The sequence below is a fragment of the Acanthochromis polyacanthus genome, chromosome 9, assembly GCF_021347895.1.
Source record: "Acanthochromis polyacanthus isolate Apoly-LR-REF ecotype Palm Island chromosome 9, KAUST_Apoly_ChrSc, whole genome shotgun sequence".
Lineage (NCBI taxonomy): Eukaryota > Metazoa > Chordata > Actinopteri > Pomacentridae > Acanthochromis > Acanthochromis polyacanthus.
Genome location: NC_067121.1, coordinates 25,433,669 through 25,457,825, shown reverse-complemented (window position 1 = coordinate 25,457,825; position 24,157 = coordinate 25,433,669). Strand labels below are relative to the sequence as shown.

The 24,157-nt window shown below is 39.5% G+C and overlaps 4 protein-coding genes across 6 annotated transcripts; 2 read left to right on the top strand and 2 right to left on the bottom strand.

The window, feature by feature from the left end:
• Positions 1-383: 383 nt before the first annotated feature.
• On the top strand, positions 384-2,272 carry LOC110960871 (histidine-rich glycoprotein-like). Its single transcript, XM_051953563.1, has 4 exons — positions 384-520; positions 691-831; positions 914-1,032; positions 1,409-2,272. The coding sequence occupies exons 2-4, from the start codon at positions 708-710 to the stop codon at positions 2,078-2,080; spliced, it is 915 nt and encodes a 304-aa protein (XP_051809523.1). The 5' UTR covers positions 384-520; positions 691-707; the 3' UTR covers positions 2,081-2,272.
• Positions 2,273-4,196: 1,924 nt separating this feature from the next.
• Positions 4,197-8,500, top strand: LOC110960863 (uncharacterized). Its single transcript, XM_051953564.1, is given in 10 exon segments — positions 4,197-4,276; positions 4,467-4,577; positions 5,092-5,184; positions 5,602-5,663; positions 5,856-6,016; positions 6,766-6,848; positions 7,021-7,179; positions 7,461-7,555; positions 7,558-7,685; positions 8,198-8,500. Coding segments are annotated over 9 exon segments (1,149 nt in total). The 5' UTR covers positions 4,197-4,276; positions 4,467-4,494; the 3' UTR covers positions 8,483-8,500.
• Positions 8,501-9,632: 1,132 nt separating this feature from the next.
• On the bottom strand, positions 9,633-15,474 carry selenot1a (selenoprotein T, 1a). The gene is made up of 6 exons (XM_022208268.2): positions 15,270-15,474; positions 13,813-13,923; positions 12,381-12,507; positions 10,716-10,803; positions 10,287-10,453; positions 9,633-10,156 (listed from the first exon to the last, which is right to left on the bottom strand). The coding sequence occupies exons 1-5, from the start codon at positions 15,407-15,409 to the stop codon at positions 10,329-10,331; spliced, it is 591 nt and encodes a 196-aa protein (XP_022063960.1). The 5' UTR covers positions 15,410-15,474; the 3' UTR covers positions 9,633-10,156; positions 10,287-10,328.
• A 1,101-nt stretch (positions 15,475-16,575) lies between these two features.
• kif2c (kinesin family member 2C) lies at positions 16,576-23,768 on the bottom strand. 3 transcript variants are annotated; one of them, XM_022208270.2, is made up of 23 exons: positions 23,668-23,768; positions 23,397-23,464; positions 23,207-23,301; positions 22,912-23,013; positions 22,430-22,478; positions 22,307-22,348; positions 21,504-21,650; positions 21,220-21,339; positions 20,962-21,059; positions 20,761-20,856; positions 20,612-20,666; positions 20,345-20,507; positions 19,901-19,991; positions 19,750-19,813; positions 19,474-19,565; positions 19,230-19,372; positions 18,669-18,882; positions 17,755-17,865; positions 17,559-17,626; positions 17,354-17,432; positions 17,186-17,266; positions 16,983-17,076; positions 16,576-16,748 (listed from the first exon to the last, which is right to left on the bottom strand). In XM_022208270.2, the coding sequence occupies exons 2-23, from the start codon at positions 23,452-23,454 to the stop codon at positions 16,687-16,689; spliced, it is 2,124 nt and encodes a 707-aa protein (XP_022063962.1). In that variant the 5' UTR covers positions 23,455-23,464; positions 23,668-23,768; the 3' UTR covers positions 16,576-16,686. The 3 variants fall into 3 exon arrangements, with proteins under 3 accessions (XP_022063962.1, XP_022063961.1, XP_022063963.1); XM_022208269.2 differs by having other exon boundaries at positions 22,307-22,478; XM_022208271.2 differs by lacking the exon at positions 22,307-22,348 and having other exon boundaries at positions 23,668-23,767.
• Positions 23,769-24,157: the final 389 nt, after the last annotated feature.

Here is a 24,157-nt window from a genome sequence, read left to right as displayed (position 1 = left end):
CTCCTCCAGTGACAGTAAAATCTTCCTGCTGTGTCTCCTGTCACCTTTCAATTTTGCCCAGCTGTCACCAATCCCAGGTCATTAGAGAACTGTCAGCTACTCTACCTGCTGCCCCTTCTGATTGGTTGTTGCAGTACCTGATTTAATTGCTGCCAGACAACTTCACAACATAAATAGCCTCGACTGATCAGCAGTTCATAGCTTTTAACCATTCCAGGAGTCACACAAAATAACAACATGTGTAAAGAAAAAAGGAAGAGTGTTACTGTTTGCTTAGCTGCAGGTGTTCTTCTGACTTGTTGTTTAATCCAAACGACAGACTGTTATCGACTGAAGAAAACAGAGAAGCGGCACGAAGCCGTTGCAGCCACAACGACAGGTGTTCTGGAGGGGACAATTGTTTTTGGGAAAGCTTTTCAGATAGGGTCAGGCCTTGAGTCACACATCAGTGATGGGACCAGGAGGACGTCTTCAAATGGCTCTGTGGAGGATGAAACTTCTTATCAAGCAGACTCTGTCGGTAAGTCTAAAATCTATCTCAAATGTTCTCAAACTTTTTTTATTTTTTTTTATTTTTTTTGAAGAGCATTATGACTGAGAGCAGCAAGCATTGTTGTAACAATTACAGTTAATGCAAAGAGACCAATGCAACAATATGGATGGTGATTGGTACTCATGGTTTCTTGTCAGGCTGGGAAAAAGGGTATATGCATGATATTAGTTCTGGAGAAGCAGAATGGAAGCACTTGTCACCTACCCTGCAGTGTCTGAAGGATCAGATGAAGTTTAGAGTTGTTGGTCCAGCAGTTTCACACCTTTTGTTGGAACGAGGTAAAGCAATACTACACTCTTTATAATGCATTTACACCAGTGTTTGCATTGTGACTGAGAAATTTCTCTCCCAAACCCACAGGATATAGGTCACCACTACCACTGTCCCACATCCCTCCGAGCTGTGGCTACAAAGTGCAGAAGAACTCCATGGCACTTCATATGTTGGTCCCTTATAATGGCTGCAACGTGTATCAAAAGGTAACTTTAGTTACAGGAATGCAGCACTTTGGAGTGATGGGAAGAGTAAAAATCTGGTAATTGGTTGTGCATTTGAAGATTGTCATGCAGCCAAGATCTGATTGCAAATGACTTCTCAAAATCAAATGACTGATGCAGTTGTTTGATCAAAATGTCAAACATCGGCTGGAGGAGAATTTTATGCTTTTGTCTGGAATTATAGAGCCTCTGTTTTTGGACTCTTTGGATATGACCAGACAAAACATTTAAATCTTACATAACTATTGACCTAATTAACACAGCAACTGGATAGTCATTTTAAATGTGACCTAGTGTAACTTTTGCTTCATGAGGCCTTGTTCTGATTATTATTTTTTTTTTATGTTCTTGTCCCAAGGGTGGAAGTTATGTGGTGCCACTGAGCTTCAAAGGATATCCAATCTCCCTCGTGTGTCCCAAACCTGCTCATACAACTCCTGCCCCACATTACACTGTACCTGCTCACCTTGCAAAACACCCCAACCTCAAATTCCCCCCCTTCTATTTGTTTCCATATCCAAAGTACCCAGTTCTACCAGACCATGCACACAAGCCAGAATTGCCCAAATACCCACTATACCACCATTTGCTTCCCCATCATTACTACCTGCCTGACCCTCCAAAAACTACTTTGCCAAGCACTGAAAGTGAGCATCACTATGCTCATTCCCATTTGTTTGCTTTACCCCTCTATCAACATGTCCCTCCACATTATCTCTGGCATTACCATGAGTCTGACCATACTGACACAACCAAACCACAGGTGCCCTATCATCATGTGCTGCCTTATGTTTCTCCCTTTCACCATCCACAGTATCCAAAACATCCTGTGCCATATGTGACCGCACCAACGACCACCACGGTGACTCCTCATAGCCATCCACACTATCCTCCTCATAGCCATCCACACTATCTTCTACACCATCTTCCACACTATCCTCCTCATGGCCATCCACACTTTCCTCCACATGGTCACAAACACCATTTACATGGCGACCACATTCAATTGGAGCAAATCCCCCTTCCTTAATGCTCGTCTGATGAAATGGTTTAAAGAAGATAAGTGACCATGTCAGGTGAAGTTCTTCAAGTTTAGCTGTTAAAAACAGATGTTGGCACTTTTGACTTTACAAAGCAATGAAGGTGACTGTAGCAGAGGTAAATGATCTACATGAGGCAATATTCTGTTCTCAAACTAAAATAAAGTACAATTTTAAAGTGAGCAACTTTGGTATTTTTCCTTGCTTTCTCAGTGTGAAGGTCAAAACAACTTGAAGACAAAAGGAAACTCACCACAGCTACATGTATCTTTTCTGGTTGTTTGGTTTTGATTTAACATTTTCACTTGTAACAATCTCAGCTGAGAGAGGTTCCAGCACCCCCTCACAAACCTAGTGAGGATGGAGCAGTGTATAGAGGATGGATGGATGGACTTGTAACAATCTGCCAATATGGTTGCTTGTAAAAGGATTTAAAAGGCACATTTCTATCTAGTTGTAGTCACACACCAGTTGTGACAGACCTGCCATTGGGAGCTATTTGGGGTTCAGTCTTGCTCAAGGACACTTTAGTGTGTGTGGTGGGACCAGTGATTGAACCAACAAAGAAATTTAGTGGATGACTGTGCACTGGTAACTAATTTTACAACTCACTTGGAAAATTCCCCATGCAAAAGCTGTGCTGTGAATTTGACAATATATCTGTGGAAAGAGATCACTCAAAGTTAGACATGTTCTCACACACACTTCCTACATTGTCTGCAGCCATCTGGGCAACTGTTTTGCTCAGGTTTCAGTTGTAGCTCCAGAGACATGGTCCTTTGGGAAGAGGCCCATTTATAACAGCTGAAATCAGAGGCCATGTAATTTCTTTTTTTTTTAATTTTCCCAGGTAAGTTACTTGAGAGCTAGTTCTCATTTTTGATAATGACCTGGTCAAGAGGCAGCATGCAACCAGATGAACAGGTTATACATATAAGATCAACTCAGAGTTGAGGATTAAACTCAGTTTCTTGAATCTGCTTGGTGAAACTGGCCCCTGGAAAGGTTAAAAGCTATGAACTGCTGATCAGTTGAGGCTATTTATGTTGTGAAGTTGTCTGGCAGCAATTAAATCAGGTACTGCAACAACCAATCAGAAGAGGCAGCAGGTAGAGTAGCTGATAGTTCTCTAATGACCTGGGATTGGTGACAGCTGGGCAAAATTGAAAGGTGACAGGAGACACAGCAGGAAGATTTTACTGTCACTGTAGGAGTTGTTCAATTCAGAACAAGATTCATTTCATGGGTAATTAAAAAAAAAAATATCCAAACCTGTTTCTGACTAAATACTGAAGCTTATCTTTATTAAATGATCAAAGCAGGCCATCAGAGACGTTCATGACCCAGATAACCACATAAAAGAATCCACAAGCACTAGGCCATCTCATTGAGAAACAGTATTCGAACATAATACTGGACAGCAAAAATGAGTAAAATAATTGGTTTAAAAAGACATACAAGTTTAATATACAGATGACTACAACACTTTTATGCTATGAATTTTACACTGTATTTAGGGTAATCATTACATCAGTGTGTATTCCTTACCCATGAAAACCCAATAACAGCTACAAAATGGGCCTTAAAGGACGGTTGTTTTGGCAACTGCTATTTCCAAAGTCAGGAATGAACTTTGGAGCTCAGAAAATGTTTCAAATTCGAACATTAACAATTCCATGACAACTGGGCAAACTCCATCTGCTGATGAGGCTCCAGAAAACCTGAAGGTGAGACTGTTGTCAATGTCATGGTTTATTTCTTGTTTCCAAATTTCACAAACTCTTTGGCGTTTACATCTTTTGCATCATTTAGGCTATTTATACAAGAACTGCTGAATTAACAAATGCACATATTAAAAGAGTTCAGAAATATTCAAAAATAAGACCAGATTTAGTCTGTCAGGGTTTGACAATTTGAAATTGTATTTTTTTTTTTCAAATACTGGAGCCTTGACAACATGTACATCAGATTTTAGGATATTCAATCCTGGTGTCAAGTGTGTACAATATTGTACGAGTATTGGAAATGTGTTTCATGAGGTTAGTGTGCATTATAACTAGTCGGCCGGCAGCATAAAATTAGGCAGGCTATTATGTTTGCACATTGCCATACAACTGTTTTATCTCCTTGGTTACCAACAACACCAGCAAGTGTGAAGCACTGCTAAATATGTGACTGCTGCTCTGGTGAGTGTATTAGCTTGTGTTTTTGTAAATATGCCATTTTCATGATAATATATTCCAGTCAAATTAAAATTACAGTCATTTATTAACCTTATTTCTTCACCATGCTGCACTAAATCAATTCAACTTGACTGCAATTGTGTGTGATAGACTGTGCTGTCCATTCTCTGTGCTTTATACATTTATTAAGCAGCAGAAGCTGAGAGCCTACAGCGGTGACTATGCTGTTTCATCCCGGGACAAATACACTGAACACACACTACGATCAACGGGATGGACATAAAGAGGAAGTCCAGCTTTTCCTGTGAGTGGGTTTCAAGCCCAATCAAAATGCTTTGAAAAAGTAAATATATGAAATGGCAATTTGACCTTCAAAGCTTTCTCTTGTTTAGACCTACAATGACTCAAATCACTGACTTTTGTTTGACATTAGATGCTGCTGCTCCACTGAAAAACAATCTGTTGTGTATCCTGGGTGACCATGTAAGACAGATGATGTAGTGGACAGAAAATGAATCTGTTTTCATCAAATAATGTCTCATTCCCACTCAGATCTTCCAATATTGACTTATTTCCTTTATATGTATTTTTCTCTCTGGTAAGAGTGAACAAGAGAAATATCCTCCACTGTGTGTCAGTGACCCACCCACCTATTGTACCGTAGCTGCAGGAGTTCTGACGTACAATCGCGAGTCTGACAACCACAAGATGAATCTAACAACCATTCTCCCAGTGGTACCAAGATCAAATGTTTACCTATGGTTTAAAATTTCCATCTACAACTGCATTATGTTACTGATTAGTCTAATGTTGTCCAGTCCCAGCCTCCAGTTGAATTCCCAGGCAAATGTGAGCACTGTGGGGAACAGGCCACACCTTCACTGGATACAACATGGCTACAGGAGCTTGAGGTGAGGCGGATAGTAAATATTCAAAACCAAATTCCCCACATGTGGCTCTTGCACGAGTGACCTCCTTGCATCCTGTTTTGTATTCATTGTAGAAGACTCCAACCTTCTGTTGTTCCCAGCGGCAGCAGCTTTGTGAGACGATGCTGAAACAGAGAATTTTGTTTGAGGGGAGATGCACGCTCAGAAATCAGACATCAGTGAAAGACAAACCAGCAAAACAGACAGAGGAGGTGCTCGTGCAAGGCAGGGAGTTGAAAGATCACAACAACTTCAAAATGGACTTATCAAGTGGGCTTGGGTACATATTTGCATTTTAAAATGTTTGTATTTATGAAGACTGAATGATCGAAATGCATTGAAACATGATAAGTAGAAACGTGAGAGCAGCATTGATGTTAATGTCTGTATTTTTAACAGAAGACAACCAGAACAGAGAACCTACAAGGATTACTCTATTAATCTACAGGCAGCAGCAACCTGTGAGTAACTACTCAGCAAGCAACAAATTCACCGACATCATTAAATCTGGAAATCTGTCACACAACAAGTCTTTGCTACTTTTGTGTTTCTGTTCAACTAATTTGTAAAAACAGTATTTTGACTTTAAATGGCTTTGTGACAATGATTGGTTTGTTCTGTGCTTTTTTTTTTGGTTTCCTTATCATCACAAGCCCTCATTTTCCAGCTCTCTTGTGCTCCAGCAAAAGGATTCTGGACAGTACATTCTAGTAGCACGACTGAAAACTGCTTGAAAATAAAGGAGGAAGAGGAGCAGGCGTCGTTCCCCTTTTGTGATCACAAGCCAATTCACTTTGGAATATGTCATCATCAGGTACCCACAAATGACTGCTTCTGTTTTTGTTGTTTTATTTCACTAGACTACAAATATCTGAATAGTTGTTTTGTTTTGTTTTTTGCCAAGGAACACTGTATGATATACAGTATGGAAATTATTATTGTAGACACCACAGAAATCTGCATCATACTGTGTCTTAATCTTTGTACAAGTATATATAGTGCCACCATGTGGTCACACTGTGTGTAATTAATGCATAAAACCTTGATTTCACTTAGCAAATGTAAGATTTTTGCTAAATATTGGTAAAATGATGATGGTTATAATACTGCAACTGAAATGTTACTTCACTGATTTAAGACTGTGATTAAAGCAGAGTGGAGGAGGACAGGTTAGGTGGCAGGAGACACTTTAAAGAACAACACAGCAGAGGTCATGTTTGGTCTCATTTATACATCAGGCCCTAAAATTATCTAAATGTAGAGCCTGCAATTTCCATAATGCAACTCTCAAAAATAGTGTTTCCTAGTCTGTTCCTCATAAAAACCCACATCAGTGCATTAAGGAGACAGAGTTATGAAAATTGCTGATCATCAAGGGTATTTTTCTGACTTCACACCCCAAGAAAACATTATAAAAGCATTTTTCAGACTGCATAGTGGTTGTAATGAGTGATTTGCACAGTTGTTGGGCATCCTTGCAACATGCAACATGAGATGCATAAATACAGTTAAATTCATTTCGTCAACATTTTTTTACTTTATTACTCTCCTGTGCATTCACAGAAGAAGAGTGGATTTCTACAGAAGTACTATGCCGATGGTGTGAGATTTCTCACCGTGTTCCCTGATGGCTCTGCTGAGGTCTTGTATCCACTCACATGGAATTTATTGTGAATGGATTTTTATCATGTGATGAGATTTTCTCTAGACTTTTAACATGGAGACCAATAATAGTACAGTACAGTTTATTCACACTGCATGAGAAATGCAACATGAACTCTACAGTGGGTGTTCCCATCCTTATCGTCATGGTTACAGTTACCCCTCAGGCCACTTGGCTCTCATTGTTGTGGTGACTGAACGAAATGGAAGAGTCTGCATTGTGTATGATGACAGCAGTGCTCCCAAACAGCCAATCAGAGCCGTGTTCCAGTCTGATGGCAGGGCGGCGTGCTATCACAGCAATGGAAACATATGGTAAAGAAAAAACAATGTGTTTATCAAAGATTAAATTAATAATTATTCTAGTCATTATTTTTCTACTTGTGATAAATACTTTTTAGTAGAGATAATTTATTAGTTAATCCTGACATGTCAATCTGGCTAACAAATGTCTCCATATTAATAGCAGCATGCTCATGTATGGTTTAAAGATAAAGGGGCTGAAATATAATAATTTCATATATCCACAGCCTGGTCCTGAAAATCAGTGACAAAGCGCTATTATGTGTATATGTGAGTATGTGTTCACGTTGCAGGTTGGTCGTAAACAAATCAGGTGGCCAGTGTTTAAATGATGCAGGTGCCAGGACTTGTCGATGGAGCTGGGCCAGTCTGAGTGTGACTCCCACCCCCTGCACCCCCTCATCCTGTCCCTCAACAAAACCATCGGAGTCCGAGTCCTTGGAAACAAACAAGTGTTTGTCTCCTTCTTGGCTAGAGGCCAACAGGCCAAGTTCAGTGTGGGTGCCTGCTGTGCTCAGGTGAAACTGAAGCATTGTTTCCTATTTTTAACCAACATATTTCTTCAAAACAGAATAGAAATAATAAACCCCGAGTGATTGTTCTTGTGTATCTTCACAAGCACTTGGTTTATTTTTTTTCTGTCCATGTCCTTATCAGATGAAAGAACTTCCATCTCTGCAGTACAAACAGCAATCCTTTTTATTCTTTTTTATGGTTTCCACAGAGGAATATGTAGGCAATGTGCCTTAAACTTCTTAAATATATGTTCTTACTAGTGCCAGTTAATGTCTGCATGTTGAGATACCTCACTTTAGCTTGCTTATATTTATATTTGCTGTAACAATAAAGTCTGAAATGCTGTTTCTTATGATGCATTACATGAGAGAGGTTTTATGGTTGACATTTTACATTTGCTATCTCTAGAAACTATGGCATCTTGACACAAATGAAAGCCAACATTTAATCATATAAAAATCTAAAATAGCATAAAGTGCTTATTTAATGTGAGCAAAAACTCTTTTTTTTTTAGTGTGAATACAAGACACCTACTTCAAGATCATCAGCATCAAAAGAGGAGCTGTTGGTGTCTGCAGCCAAGATAAGGATCAACCTCGCCATTCAGGATCTTCACCAGAACCTGATGAAGTCGTCTCACCACCAACCACCAAACACCACAATTTCCCTTCAACTCCAAGCAGCTGCCCAAAGGATTCTGGACAACAGCGCTGATGTAGTGATGAGTGACAGTGATCGAGCCTTCATCCATAAGTGCTTATTAAAGATTGTTTACTGTGCCTGCAATAAAGATTACTGACACAAAGGCAGCATCAAACTCTTCTTGTACAGTGTCTGATTTTACCAATTAAAAATGCACTCAGACAAAGCAGGAGCTTTAAATAATGCGATGCCCAAAGTTAACTGATGCTTTCTGTGACCTTTAACCACCTGTTGACCCAGTCTGATGGAACTTGGCTGAGTAGATTTTGTGCAATCCTGCTGACAGGCAACCAGCACTGAAGCCAATTCCTCAAGTGTAGCTTTGGTCTTGGTGAAGAATTAAACTATCAAATGTGGGTATTATATAAAAACTCCTAATGAAATGTGACCTTTTTCATTGTGAGGTGTATACAAAACTCAAACATGTTGTTCAAGCTGTATATTTTAGCTGCATTGTACTCATATCTCAGCAATGTTGCTTCATCTAATCAGATCAGTGTAGAACCCGAAGACTTCTTCATGACATTAGGCTGAACAGATGGCAAAAGACATGCACTGTCTTGACTGCTGTCTGTTTAGGTTTTTTTTATCTAAAGAGACTGCAGCCTTGTTGAAAACAGCGGATAACAGCTATAAACTATAGGCAGAAATTTGCTCAATTTTAATCTTACAATTTGAATTTATTAGATTGAAATTGAACACATTTTGAAACTGAATTCAGATGTTTGATTCTCACAGAAATACAACTCTCTACATTCAGTTTACATAATTCTGTAACTGATCAGCTCACAGAACTCACCCAAAAAACTGCGATGATCCTTCAGTCTCAGCGAATTACTCCATACTACAGCAACTGGATCCAGGAGAGTTCAGCTTCACTTCTGTGAAGGTGCCAGAGAATCAGGCAGATCCTTTTCGAGGCTCTGCTACCGACTACTCTTCCTAATGACTTCGATGTTGTGCGCGGTAACTGAATATGAATTGTAAAAACTAAACACCGAGTGCTGACTTTATGAGGATCAAATAGAATTTCACAGCAACTGAATTCAATTTCAAAATATTACATTCAGTTTCAACGTCATTGGATAATAGTATCAGTTAAATAAATTACGAGTTAAATTCAAATCATAATTATTTAAATCCAGCAATTCAGATTCAGTTTGTAGCAGCATAACTTTCTGCTGATCAACTTCCTCCACAACCTCAGTCAGGAAAGCTCACAAACACACAGCAGCTTCACAGTAAAATAGTTACAATATGTTTTATTAATCTTCTTAGCTTCCTCCAAGGTATGTAAATATAAAAATTATTCAGAAATCATACCAAGACACACTTTCCCAACAGTAATTTCCACAACAGTGATGACAGATTTTAAGTGTTGCATTTTTCTACATGATGAACTACTTTTGGAACAATAAACTCAAAATTTTACATATGGCTCAGTGGTACAAATGACACTTTTTTTTTAAAAATTCACACAGCTCAATTATATGCAACAAGTTAAAGACTACAAGAATCAATGTTAAATCTCTTGTCATGGGACCACTAATATCACCTGGATGAAATCTGCAGTAGTATGAATAGTACAAGAAAATGACAGAATGGCCAGCACTGTTGCCATGGATCCCACTCTGGCGTCGGGGGCAGGACATCTCTAAGTGGCGTGGTGAAGAGTGATGAGGGCATCCAGTCTGTGCTAGCAGTCTTCCTGCCTTCAGCGCAGACGTTCATAAACATCACTTCACAGCCCAGTGAGAAACCCACCTCAAACCTAGACCACATTAAACAGCATTAACATTTACACTGGGTAGAACATCTTCAAAGTAAGAGAAAAAAAGTATCTCTGGTGTATCTGGTTTCTGATTTGGTGAAGCCAGTGCTTTGAACAGTACTGCACTTACATGGAGGGACTTCTAGCTCCAGCCAGGAATAGAATAATAGGGTTAAGAGTGGTGGTGTGGTCTTGTGTTCATGTGAACGTTCATCTTCATCTCGTTGTCCAGGATTTGCACAAGCTGCTGCATGGAGGGCAGGTGACCTGATTCCAGCTTTGACCACACTGGCACATCTATTAAAAAAGACAATACTTCCACTTAAGTAACTGGATTATCTTCCAATGCCTCTCAATTTTATTAACATTACAAGGACTTTTTTTTTCGTTATGATGTAATAAAATACTACAGGTTGTTCTGAATACTGTAACTACAGAGAGAAAAAAAGCACTATTCATCAAAACATTTCCATCATTTGTGTTCTAAAAGCTGCAGCCGAATCTGACGCCAAAACCACTGAGTTCAGTTAGTACGTCCGTGCTCCCGAACCAGACTCACCGTTTAATGTGATTTCAAATGCTCCTGTTGACATTAACTGGTTTTCAATCATATTACTGAGGAAGAACACCATCATGCAGGCATATATCTGCAAGAAGAATGACAGAAATTTGAATCAGGTGTTCTGCACCCTTTTTTTTTTTTTTTACAGTCATTAATGTTTCCATGCAACAAAGAGGACAAAATCCTGCAGGATAAATGTAGAGCACTTCTGGCAGGTGGAATGTTGGGGAAACAGCTGCTAATTAGGTTAGCTGACACACTACATGCATTTTAGTTAATACACAAATCTGGTAAATCCATTCGGCAGTCACATGCATCGTCACAGTTCCACAACCACAGCTAAGCTGTTATTGGAGCCTAGCTGGTTTAGCAACAGGTGACTACTATGAGAATGTTTACACACACCGTTATCAGATTGTTGTCTTTTCTCTTAGGTTGTTGCTAGAGGTACAGACCCGTACCCGTAGTCTGTGGACTACGGATACGGCACTTGCCATTTGCCAATCAGATACGCGAGATCTGGTCACCCGTACCCATAGCCTGTGGTACGGGTCCGTATCTGTAGACACTACCTTTCTACAGACATCTACCGAAAATAAGGCCTGCTGCTAGGGCTTTATTTGTTCAAACTGTTTTCTTCACACAGATTAGACATTACTGCAGCAACACTTCTGTTACCAGACACTGGTTAACCAACTGACCTGTGTCAATTTTGATGAATGAGTAAATAAACTAAGTCACTTATAAACAGGTTTTTAGTGCCTGTGTTAGGCGTCTTTCTCTCTGCACTTTGCTTGTGAAGAATTGTTCATGTGTGACACAGGGACATCCTCTTATACCGAGCTGTCCTTACTGGGTGAGAAGATTAACGTAGTACGATTACACACTAGTAAATTTAAGTCACTGGTGCAGACAGTGAAACCAGATGTCTTATTTTAAGGGTTTTGATTTACTGATAGAAGTCAATATAGAAAGAATTTATCATTACCACAGATAGAACTACTGCAGGTTTAAGCACACACACACTGCTGGAGACCGTCAGGCTCTCTATTATCAGTCAGATGCTGCTTAGGTAATATTTTACAAACAGTACATTTACTAGAAAAACACAGCCAAATGCTGAATCTTTATCTAGTCTGTACACAAACGCAAGGTTTTCTGTTAATTATCAGTTTGCCACAAAACATTACTTATGAGCATCTTCTTGAGCTTTTGTTAAAACACAAGAATATCCATTAATGAAGGAGTGTATTTGCCAATATTTGTGGTCTGAAGTCAACGGCCTTTCTCCCTCTGAGTCTTTAGCAGGTTTGTAACCCTGGGAATAGCGGATCCAAGCCAAACAATACTTCCCAACACATCCTTAAGCCTGTGAATGAGCACCTAATGAAATCCTGTGGGTTCGTCTTGTTCTGGGCAGCGTGTACATGTACGTGCGCACGCAAATGTGTCAAAAACAACCCAAGTACAGCCCACCTTCCTCCATTTCTGTATTCTACCCATGCTTTTGTGTGGTATCTGTGATAACCTGCAAAAACAAATGAGCACCAGCAGCGTACGGACAATCCTGGCTCCGGCCTCTAACACACCGTTACATGTGAACCCTACAGTGGAAACTCCGGATCAAAGCTTGAAAACATTTTTAATTCCAGGAAACCTTACCTTATTTCCCTGGCCCCACTCCCAGATACCTGGGGCTTGCATACCAAAGAGTGCGAAAGGGTCCCTGCCGATAATAATCAGCCCAATCACAAGTAGTTTGAAGACAGACAGGAAGGAAGCAATGTGTCTGAAGAAAGAAAACAGAAAAAAACTTTTGAAACAGACAACACTTGTTATAGATGTCAAAACGGTCCAGAAATGGTAAAATGATCATGGCACAGTTAAAGCCTGCACACAGTTTATTTAGGTTAACATGTAATGTTTGGGGATCAAAATGTGCATTTTATTTGAGCTTTAAAAATAAATTCGATTTTCACATGTACAATGTCATAATAAAATTTAGCTTCATTTTAACATGTATTTTTTTTAATATGACCAACAGGGCCTACATTCTATTTACTCCTGTGTGAAACATGTGGAACAGGCCGCTGCAACCCATCAGTGGACATATTTTTATTGGGCCAGCGACTGAGCAAGAAACAAACATTGCAAGATTTCAAGCATAACACGGGCTGAAGAATTTGAAACCCGGGGTGCGATACTGTCTCCTGCCTTGAATGGGGCTAATCTCTGGTGTATTCATTAAGCGTTCACAAGATGAGGACCTGAGAGTCGCTGTAATGCCCCTCCTTTAATGACACCTGGGACTGCTGCACAAACCAGAGGCTGGTGATGCAAATACATCCTAATTCCCAGGGCAATTAGGATTAACAACCTGACTGATGTTATGAGACAAAAATGAGACAATTACGGTTTAATAAGGATCCAAATGATCATGAACAGCGCACAAAACAGAAACAGTTAATGGACAATTCCAGACTGGGGTGAGAAATACACTGAAGAATAGTTTTTAACAGATATATAGTCTTTTTATAATCACTCATTGTGTTGATTGCTTGTGTCTAAAAAAAACGCCAGATAGGTGAAATATCAATCACAGCTTCCCATAACCCAGGAAGAAACTTCAGTCAGGATATTTTCAAAGTAAAAGTCCTAAAACCAAATACATCTAAGACATGATCGAAGCTGCATCCAGCAACATCTATGAAATGCTGCGTTTCCTAAATTATTAAAAATTACTTTAACAGTTGCTCGTTAATACAACAAAGGTAAATTTTGCGGCAGTACTACTGCTGTACAGCACTAAGTTTTAACTAGGCATACCTAATAAACTGGCAAACCCCTCACTACATGATATCAAATCAAAATATGGAAAGGAAATTGGTGGTAGCTCAAATATTTCACTTCAAAGCATGCAAATATTGATTATTATTATCTGCTAACTACTAAAGACCAGAGGGCAGAAAAGCCTGTGGAAAGAGAATTCCACTTCTTTGGTCAAATCACAGCTAATCCCAGGGAGATTTCAGGCTGCTTTAATAAAGCCGGACATAATCCACTTGTAACAAGGCAGACAATCTCTCCCTCTTACCGATAGATGGGTATCGGAAGATAGTTCTCCCCTTCAATGCGGATGTCTGGGTACCGCTGGTACAAGGCCTGCGTGTACTCCTCAAACACCCGCTTGTACCCTCAGGAAATGCTGCGTGAGGACAAAAACAATGTTAGGAAGATATACACAGCGTACAGTTGCAAGGAAAAAAAAAACAAGTCACAAAAGCACAGCGTCTGACAACGTAACCTTGAGATCTGAATTCCAAACTTATCTGCAGACCGCTCGCTGACAGGTGTGAAATTCCATTTAGCTGCAGCAATTTCAATACTTTGTACTCCAACATGCATAAGTTTGCTTCAAAGAAAAGCAAATTTAGATAGAAAATGTCATGTTATTGTTTATCTCAGTCATATTTACCAGCTAATTACATTGTACAACCATAAGACATCACTATTTGCAAAACACATTAAAGAAGAATGCCTGATCTTGTCAACATTTTCGAGTAGCTATGTTGGGATTCAAAAGACCAGACTGAGAGCCGCATCAGGCATTTCCGGTTTATACACATCTACAGCTGTTGTTATCAGGATCAAAGAGTTACAACGTCCAAACACACTTTGTCTTTTCCAATAACCAAATAATAGTAAACATAGAAATGTCTGGAGTTTACAGTGTAATGAGGCATAGCATTTAGGATGAATACAGTCAAAATATAGCATTGCTTCCAGTGTTTAGACTGTGTGTGTTTGGTAAATTTGCAATTAACTTTTTTAAAGGTAGGGTTTCATCTATAAAATAAAGAAATGATCTCTTCTGCAATCAGACTAGGGGATACAATCTTTAAATTATGACCCTCAAGATTGAAATATAGTAATTATGATGTATAAATAAGATTTCACTTGCAATACAATGGTTACAAGGCTTTTTCAGATGTAAACCTGCATTATCTGAGTTGAATTGGTCCCTGTAAACAATTACAACTGATAAAATAAACTGGTTTGGATTTAATGTAAGACACGAAGCGGATAAGATAACACAGTTATGAGGATAATTTCATTCTGGCAAGGCACCAGACTAAACTACAAAACCAAAGGCCAAGTGTTCAAACAGCATTCAGTGATATCCTTTGCAGGGATCTGAAATAATCCGCTCGTCAGTACGACACAACCAACACGTTAATCTAATTTACGGACGCTCCTCGACGCTTTAATATCATCCGCATGTTTGACAGCGGAAGTGAAGCTATATTTCGACGAAATGTTTACGAAAACTGGCAAATATCACCAAATTCCAGGAAATGTCTTCTCTCTGTGAGTTTTGGCGTCAGTTTATTAAATTTCCCGATAAATTCAAGGAGCAAGTTTCTTCCCCGAGATTTGTTAACGTAAACCGACCCACCGCTAGCTAGCTTATATCGATTTTCGGCCTACGACGCTGTTAGCCGGGGAGTTTAGCGTGCAATGACTCGCCAGATTTTTCGCCTGTTTGCCTACCAAATCTGAAACTTGAGCAGGGGTCCCGTCGCAAACTGCATCTTCATCTTCTTCACGCCACTGCTGTCACCAGACGTGGCGCAGCACAGCGAGAAAACCCCCAAAGCGAGGAGCGAAAACCGAAGCCACTTCATCGCCATCCGTTCCGGGGTTAGTTTACTCACTCGGTCGTACAGCGGCAGGTTAATCTGTACACTTCCTCACTGGTTGGTCCCTCCTTTTCCTCTCGCTTCAAACTGAGTTTTTACACACGGCCGCCACCACCATTAGCGCCTCCTACCGGCGTGGATGTTCAACTAAATAGCACAGTACATACCGTGAATATTTTGGTGGCTCATTTAAGTCAACTTTTAAACAGACAAGACTATCCAGTTTGAATGCTTGAATTTAGAAACTGAATGTTGATTACTCAGTTTACAGTCCAACTCATGAGATTGAAACTGAATTTTACTCACTTTTAATTTGTCTTGTTTAATTTACATTATGGCAAAGCAAGACTACTCAAACTGAAGAATTGGATTTAAAAATTACTTTTCAATTGTAGAGCATGGAAATGAATTTATTTGAATCACACAATGTGAATTACTCAACTTTTGCAACTGTTTTTTTTAAAAATGTGCACTGAGCTGCAGTTAATCTCTTCCTAAATTACATGAATGTGTCAAAGTAGTAAATTGAATTTGAATTACAAGAGCAGAATTTTAGTTCTGAAAATGAACTGAAAACAAAATTCAATTTCAAATGATGGAATTTTAAATTTTATTTACAATTATTCAAATTGAGCAATTCAATGCTAGTTTCTAGTGGCAAATCATCTGCCCATAGCCAAATCAAATATTCATACACGTTCCCAATTGTCCCACCCCCCAAAAACAATAGTAAATATTAAAGTTGTACATTACTAGTGCACAGTGACCCACAAAAACACTTTGATAAACAGACTTAAAATCTGAGCTTATCTGTATTTTCACCTCTAAATCGTTAACTTCTTTCGGTGCTGTAGGGGATGACTTTTTTTTTTAATTGTTGGGAAATGCATTCACCTCATGTTCCACTGGTGTACGACCTAAAGGGTTATTATCGAGCTTACTGCCAATATAATTCTTTGAAGCAGATGTATTCTCCATCTAACTTGTACCTGAAATTTACCCCCCATGATCACACGGTTCAGTTAAATAGTCTGTCTGCATTACAGATGAAGTCTTCCTACAATCTGGAGTGCAGGCAAGAGCTCACCTCACACTCTCAGATCCATAAAGTACTTAATTTTAAAGTCATACAAGACTGATTGATGACATTTATGCAATAGTGTTCATACATTTTATTTCGAAACAGAGTGATCAAAACAATAAAATCGAAGAAACAGACAAAACTTTCAATAAACAATTAGCTCTTCTGGGTGAGTTTTTGGTCAGTTTCAGTGGTTCAGTCTCGCCATTCGCTCCTGATCCACAGCAGACTGCAAAGCCAGGACTGTGTCTGCGGAAACACACACACAGATGTTGGTTCTTAGTGTCTAGTTGGGCACCAATTAAAATTATGACAGAAAGATGTTTTTGGTTAAGAGTCAGGTCTTTCACAAATGCAAAAGCTCCACTATCTAAAAGGATGTCTTTAAACAGAAGCTGTGCAATACTCAACAATAATCTAAAAAGGTTAAATAAGATGAAGTATACTACTAAACCCTCAATTAAAGTAGTAGTTTGTACAAACTCAGCAACTTCCGGGAATGATCCATCAGGTCAGGAAGCCCGGCCTCGATGTTGTACGAGATTTGGTCCATTGCATTTACAAGCTCACCAGCCCTCTTGAGAACAAAACATTTTTTGAAAAAAAGGTTTGAGAATTTATGAAAGAACTTTATAAAAATGGCATCATGACTTCTATGCAATAAATACAAGTTAAGAAAATTCTACCTTGAGCTCTGAATACACTTTTTCCTCCAGTTCAGCCACCTGAGATATGGCATCGTAGACACTGGTATCCTCAACAGATTCCTACACCACAAAGAAAGCGATAAACCACATTTTAACAATCGCATACAGGGTATAATGTTCAGTAATTTTGATTGATGCTGTGCTTACCTCCTCTGACGAGCTATTTATTGGCTCTTGTGCCTTTGGGGCTCTGCTCCCCTTGGAATGGCCATTCAGCTCCTTCACTCTGACAAACAGTGGGAAATATTTCAAGCTTTATTGTCACAGACATGATACCAATTTCAGAATGAAACATCAGCATTTTATAGAAGGAGAAAAAACATTTGCCATCAAGTAAAAGCTTCATGCGCACCTGTCAGCATAACGTAGTGTGTTCATTGTATATTCACATGATGACATGCCCGGAGACACCATAGCAATCTATGGAAGGAGGAGGGGAAAAATACACTCATGCTTAGTGTGTATCAGCATCATCCACTACACTTCAATCAGACCACAATACACCATATGACACACCAAGAACAGTAAAAGTTGGTGTTTTCACATACCATGCAGGTCCTGGACTTCTCTCCAATGAAGGAATCCCTGAGAACTTTGGTCAAAGTGCTCATCCGGAAAGGAATGTGATCACTGTTCATTCCCAGTGAACGGATACACTCCTAAAGGACGTAAGAGTGGACACATGGGTGTGTTTGGTGCAATTTCAACATCCTCACACCTTAAAGCAAAGACCACTGCTGTACACAGTCCACTTCCTGATTCACCCGAGTTTCTAAATGTAATCCTAGGCTGCAACAACAGATAGATAGTCTGTGGCATGTATGGCGACCCATTTCATACAGACAAGAACACCTAAATCAGAAGGTCCAAACAGCATAAAATGCACCATATATTCACCGTTTTTCAGTTGGAACACTGAGAAAAGTCTGATAATTGCATCCAAGTGCAAGCACAATTTCCAAAGCCACAAAAGATATTCACTGTTATCTTTTAAACATCTCTAAACAGCATATGCCACAAAATAGGCCCACTGCTGTTAAATGATTACTGAATTAGTACAAAAAGACCATGACCAAGATATGAAAACAAAACAAATAGCCACTTAATTTCTTTTTTTTTTTTTTAAAGTAGCACAGTCGTATGCATTACTGAGCTAGCACTTGTGAACTAAGGGTTTATCAATAAAAAATGCTGACTAGTAATTATCCATTTTGAATCTAAAATGCAGGACCAAAATTATTTAACCTTCAGAGAACTTTAAACCATTCAATCCCTGCAGATGCTGCACCTGCACACGGTTTGTTAAGTCTGACCATTCTTCTTTACAGACTCAATTTAGAGAGCCACGACTACTTTGTCTGCACACTAGATGAGCGACATGACAGAAAATGGACTATTTGCATCTCTGCAGTCACTGACAGTTATTTATTATCTGCATGCCTCCACATCAGCCATAGTCTACCTTCAGAGCCAGGAGGCTGCGGTTTATCTCGGCCGTTTCAACCAAAGTGCTGCGGTCATTGCTGCTGACATCTGTGCCGCGCTCATTGCCGGCCAAATCGACCAACGAAAATTTGCCGTGCAGCATGGCTGTGCGGTCGTTGCGCCGCAGCACAATCTGGAGGATTGCATGAGAGCGAGAGGAGTTGGCGTTTGCCGAGGTCTGACCTGATGTCCTGGAAAGACAGTAAAATAGTAAACAACAGAACATATGACTCAAACAGAAAAAAGAAACTGAAATACAAAAAACTATTATCTGATTCCTAAATGTTCCAGTACACGGTATCTCTTCATAACCGCCAGCAGTTTTAAACAGGAATAGTTTTTTGTTGAACAAGCAATGCATGGAATGTTGAAGTAAAACCAAGAAAGTACTTTAGGATTTCAGTTTTGGGTTGCTTTGTTAAAATAACTCATGACCAAAACATTTTAGTGCCCTTTGAGTCGGCACATTGTTCAGAAACAGCAAATAAAACTCAAATGGTAAAAAGGCATGTCCAGTGAGACTGCAGCTCATAAGTACCTGCATGCACTACCCATCTCTATCATCTTGATGACATCTTCTGCCGTCGACACGTAGACCTCCTCCAGGCCCACCACCTGGACCTGCTGTCGGTCATCCTCCAAAACACGGAGCTTGGCTTTCTTATTCAGCAGGTCATATACCTTGATTTTAAAGTATATTTTATGATAAAGAGAACTTGAATTATCGAATTATTCAGTCAAGTGTTTCCAAATGTACTCGCAGAGAAAAAGTTCTTCCTTACCTTGCCATTGTAAATCTCAAAGAAGCTGACATACGCACACAGCTCCAGATGAGCATACTTCCGATGGTTGAGGTAGGTGAAAACATCCTGGGCTAGAACGGAAAGACTCGGGAGTTAATCTAAAAGTAGTTTTCATGTTTAAAAAAAACTAATGTTCTGTGGTTTAAAAAGACATAACAATAGCTCTCAAATTTGAACAAATTATACAGACAAAACAAACAAAAACTGCTTTAGATTGATTCCCACTGAGACATCTGGGGGTGACTGTGGTCATACCTGCTAAGGCATAGATGCCTTTAGCGCTGTTCTGATGCCTCCCTGTGAAATCACCTCCCATTGTCTAGAAAGAAAGTACATAAATAAATTCTACATTTGGAAAACTGTACTTCAAGACAATTCAGTCCTGTTACAGTGAGCAGATACTTACATGAGTCTTACCACTTCCAGTCTGGCCATAGGCAAAGCATGTGGCCATCCCACCTTCAAAAATGGACTGCACCAATGGCCTGGCTGTGAACCTAAAGAAAAAAAACATATCACATTTTATTAAAAGAGAAAGAAAGAAAGAGAAAGAGAGAGAGAGGTGAAGAATAACATGTATGGAAAGTATATCTTAAGTTTCCAACTCTAAACTGAACAATATTCCATAAATAACAATAAAAACTCTCCTATACAGATTATTAACGGCTTCAGGGGAAATAAAACGTTACAGCATGACTAATTGGGAGCTTTTAAGTGATATTCATGGGGCATTACGTGAGGAAAATCAAAGTAAGAAATCTAATCAAGTTTGTACACACTCCGTGTTATGAAGAAAACCTACAATCAGACCGACTTTTACGCCTAATAAAACATCAAATGTGGAAATTACTTGTAAACCAGGTCATTGGTGGCAGTCTCATCAAATGAGTAGTCAAAGTGGAAGACTTGGTTGTCCAAATACTTGGTGAGGTCCACCTTGTGTTTGGGTTCATGGACAAGTAATGCACCTTTGCCAGGTACAGTCACCACATCGATCTCCTTCTTAATGACCTCTGAAACACATAAAAATGGCAAAGTCAGAGCAACGGCGAGTTATATTTTCATGAATTACTCAGGCGATACTGTATAGTGCACATATACAGCATTCTGAACGTACCTTGCTTGTTGAGTGGCCGCTTCCGAACACACACACAAATCCTGTGGGGCTCAATCTGTAAAATTATAAGATGTGCAAAAGAGGGAGTGAGCAACAAACTGCACAACACAGCTTCAGACCTGGCACATGGTTCCCGAGTCGGAACTTACCAGGTCACTAGCTGACACAGGAGTAATTTCCAAGGTCTCTCTGAAGTCCTGAATCATTTCATAAAACTTCTGGTTTGGCCGAGAAGCCTCTCCAAACTAAAAGGAAAAGGAAACATAAACAATATAAATAAAATATGACAAGTAACTTTTTTTCTTGACTAAAAGAAGGGAAAGATATAAACGGCACAATAGAAAAATAACCTTTCCCTTCTTGGTCTGCATATCAGGGGGCTTTACAAGACAAGACAGCCTTTTGTTGCCTTTGTTGATTTCCTGAGGAGCCACAGATTTTCTTCTGCCTGAAGTGCAAATAAATAATATACATCTCTTTATTTAATAGTTCAAAATATTAGAAAAATAATGCATGAACCAATATGTAGAGCTCCCACAGAGTCCATCTTTAGATCCAAGAAACCCAGTGGATTAATGCAATGTATCGATGCAAGTATGGTTACTGACCTTTGTTTGCAGATGAAGGCAATCTCTCAGGTTCATCATTTTCTTTTACGCCGTCACGGACTATCGGCAACAATGGTGCCAGTTTAGAATCATTCTTTCTGCGTTGCTGATTAGGAATGGCTGAACATTTAAAAAAAAAATGTAAAAAAAGGAGAATGCGGCAAGTTTGTAAAAATGACATATTTCAAAAATACTAAACAACGTAAGTAGTAGAAGGACTATATTACACAGGCCTAATAGTTGATATTATATTTCAAACATGATATTGCAAGTTTATTACCAACCAGATTTTGTGAGGACTGTTGATGGGGGGAGATCAGGCTGGGCTGCCTCAGAGTTTGCCATCGTGGACTCTGTGGTCGGGACTGGTACTGAAACAGGTGCTGGGACCTGGAACAAGCAGGTCTGCCGGACCTGAGACCGAGTGGCAACTGAAAGTAAAACAAATCCAAATCAAACAGTTATAAACGCAAGGGTCAGTGTCCTAAAGTGACGACTGTATGTATTGGTAACATGAATCTTTCTGATATTAAATGCAATTTAAACCTGTAGTCTGTCAAATCAGTGCCAAAAGATAGAACAAACCTTTCAAGAGATCCCAAGTGGCAGAGCAGCAAACTGCGGTGATTAACCCCGGTGCAGTAAAATCATTTACATAAAAGCTCAAGCACGGCAGAAATTTAAATATTTGATCACGTTTGACTATAAAAATCAACCTGACAGTTCGCTTCAGTCAGTTCCAAGAAAAAATAAAAGGAGTGCATTATCTGAGCAGGATTTATTTTCTCTTAAACAAATAATACATTCCAGCAAAAATGTGGTATCTAATTTACCAGTGATGACACTCAGCACTCCTTTTTTCTTCCCTTCGTGTAGCGAGAAATACAAACACCAAAATGTGCTGATTTGCACCCCTGTGTCACATCTATGCAGATAATGTTGTGAGTATAATCAGGTCCAAGCAGATGCTCAAGTCTCATGGGATTGTGATCATTCGCACTTTCCCCCTGATCCCTTATAACAACTGGAGTGATCAGAAAATACGGCTTATTTGCTTCAGAGAGAAGAACATGCATGCCTTGCTGACCTGACTCTTCAGCCTTGGCGGCTGCTGTAGATGGAATAGTGGCTTTTGGAGGGAAACAATACATTAGGAGATGAAAATGAACATAGCAAACTCTAAGACCAGTAGTCCACTTTATACACTTACACGAGATAGGGCCAGGAATTCTGGATGAACGCAGTCGCCCCTCATATTTCTGCAGAAGAGATACACATAAAGAATATGAGAAATAGCTTAAATGATCAGTCACTTTGGTGCTTTATGAGAAGCTGGGTGTGGTTGTCCATAATGTTATTGTAGCATCATTCTGCATACATACAGCTTTAGGTTTCCCAGTCCGAAGGATCAGTAAAAATACATGTTTTAATCATGTCTGATATATTATAGCCCGAAGCCTGTGCTGAATTCACAGGATGGCAGTGTAATAATCTCTGACATTCACTTTAAATAAACATTCCTCTGCCTAATACAGAGAACACAAGTGAACCTGATTGCAAGGAGACTAAACAATAAACAGCTCAGCTTAGTCTTTTTTTGTGACTGTGAGATTAAGTGAAAATGCTCCACCTGTTGACTAACAGCAGGATGTCCTGTTTCCTTGTCAAGTGAAAATATCTTCTCGCACTCACCTTGTCTGCAGCAGGTGTGGGCTGGCCAGTAGCTGTGTTGGTGACAGCGTTTATAAGGCCCAAGAGCTCTGGATTGAGGGTACATAACTCACTCACTTCAACCTAAAAACATAAGCACGCCCAAGGAAGAGGAGAAAAGCAGTACTCTTAACTTCGATCAAGTTGCGTTTTCCTTGAAGCTTGTTTTATTGTACAGGATATTTCAAACGGTTGTCATAATGGACATTAGTAGATGACTGGATTTTATTATCACAGACGTTACAAACGTCTTTTCTGTGTTTCTGAACTTTCTCACCTCCTTCCCTCGGCAAATTTTCCTCTCATACCACTCCGCCATAACCGTGGACTTGACGGTATCAACGGATTTCACCGTGGCCAAATGCACACGACCTGATTCACAAACAGATAGCAAAACAAAGTCAAGCTGACGACGAATCGTTAGTTTCGACAATTGAGAACTAGAATAAAAAGTAAAATTAACTCACCATCACTGCGACTTATCTGTACAGAAAGTCCAACAAGTCTGGACAGGTTACTCTCCATTTTCTCACAACTGTACGGAAGAAATCCAAAAGCAACTTTAGCGCATTAACAAGCTAACTCGCTAATTAGCAAATATGTTGATGTCGTTGTAAAACCTTATCCGCTTTTCGTCGATAAATTAACTAATATATAATCAAACTGCCATCGTACAGGTCTTTTCGTTTGTTTACTTCTCCAGTCTGTCACTGATCAAAGGTAAAAAATCAAACTTACCAATGTGCCAAACTCAACAGCGCCCAAGATTCAAACTTGCGTTATTTCCGAGTGTCTATGAATCTGATTGGTCCTCGTCTTATGATGCAGAGCGTTCTTCGTCTACGGTTACATGAGGAAATCCAAACTGGGCTCATACCGCCACCGCCTGGATCAGTTTGAAACAACCATAGACATATATAAAGAGGAGACGCCGCATTGACCGCTGGGACCCATAACGTTCTTGCACCACAATTCTGCATTTCAAAAATAAGAAAACTCTCATTTCAACACACACCACTTTGATGTTTTCCTGACTATTTTGCCGAATGCAAAAGCACAACTGAGGTCACAGTAAAAAAATACTAATAAATAAATAAATAAATAAATATGCAGGAATAAGAATTCACACCAGTCGCAGCATAGTTACTACACTTCATACAATATATTTGAGCACCTATGACAATGCAGCTTCTCATGCTTAAGATTCAGAAGAAATAGCAGTGGCACC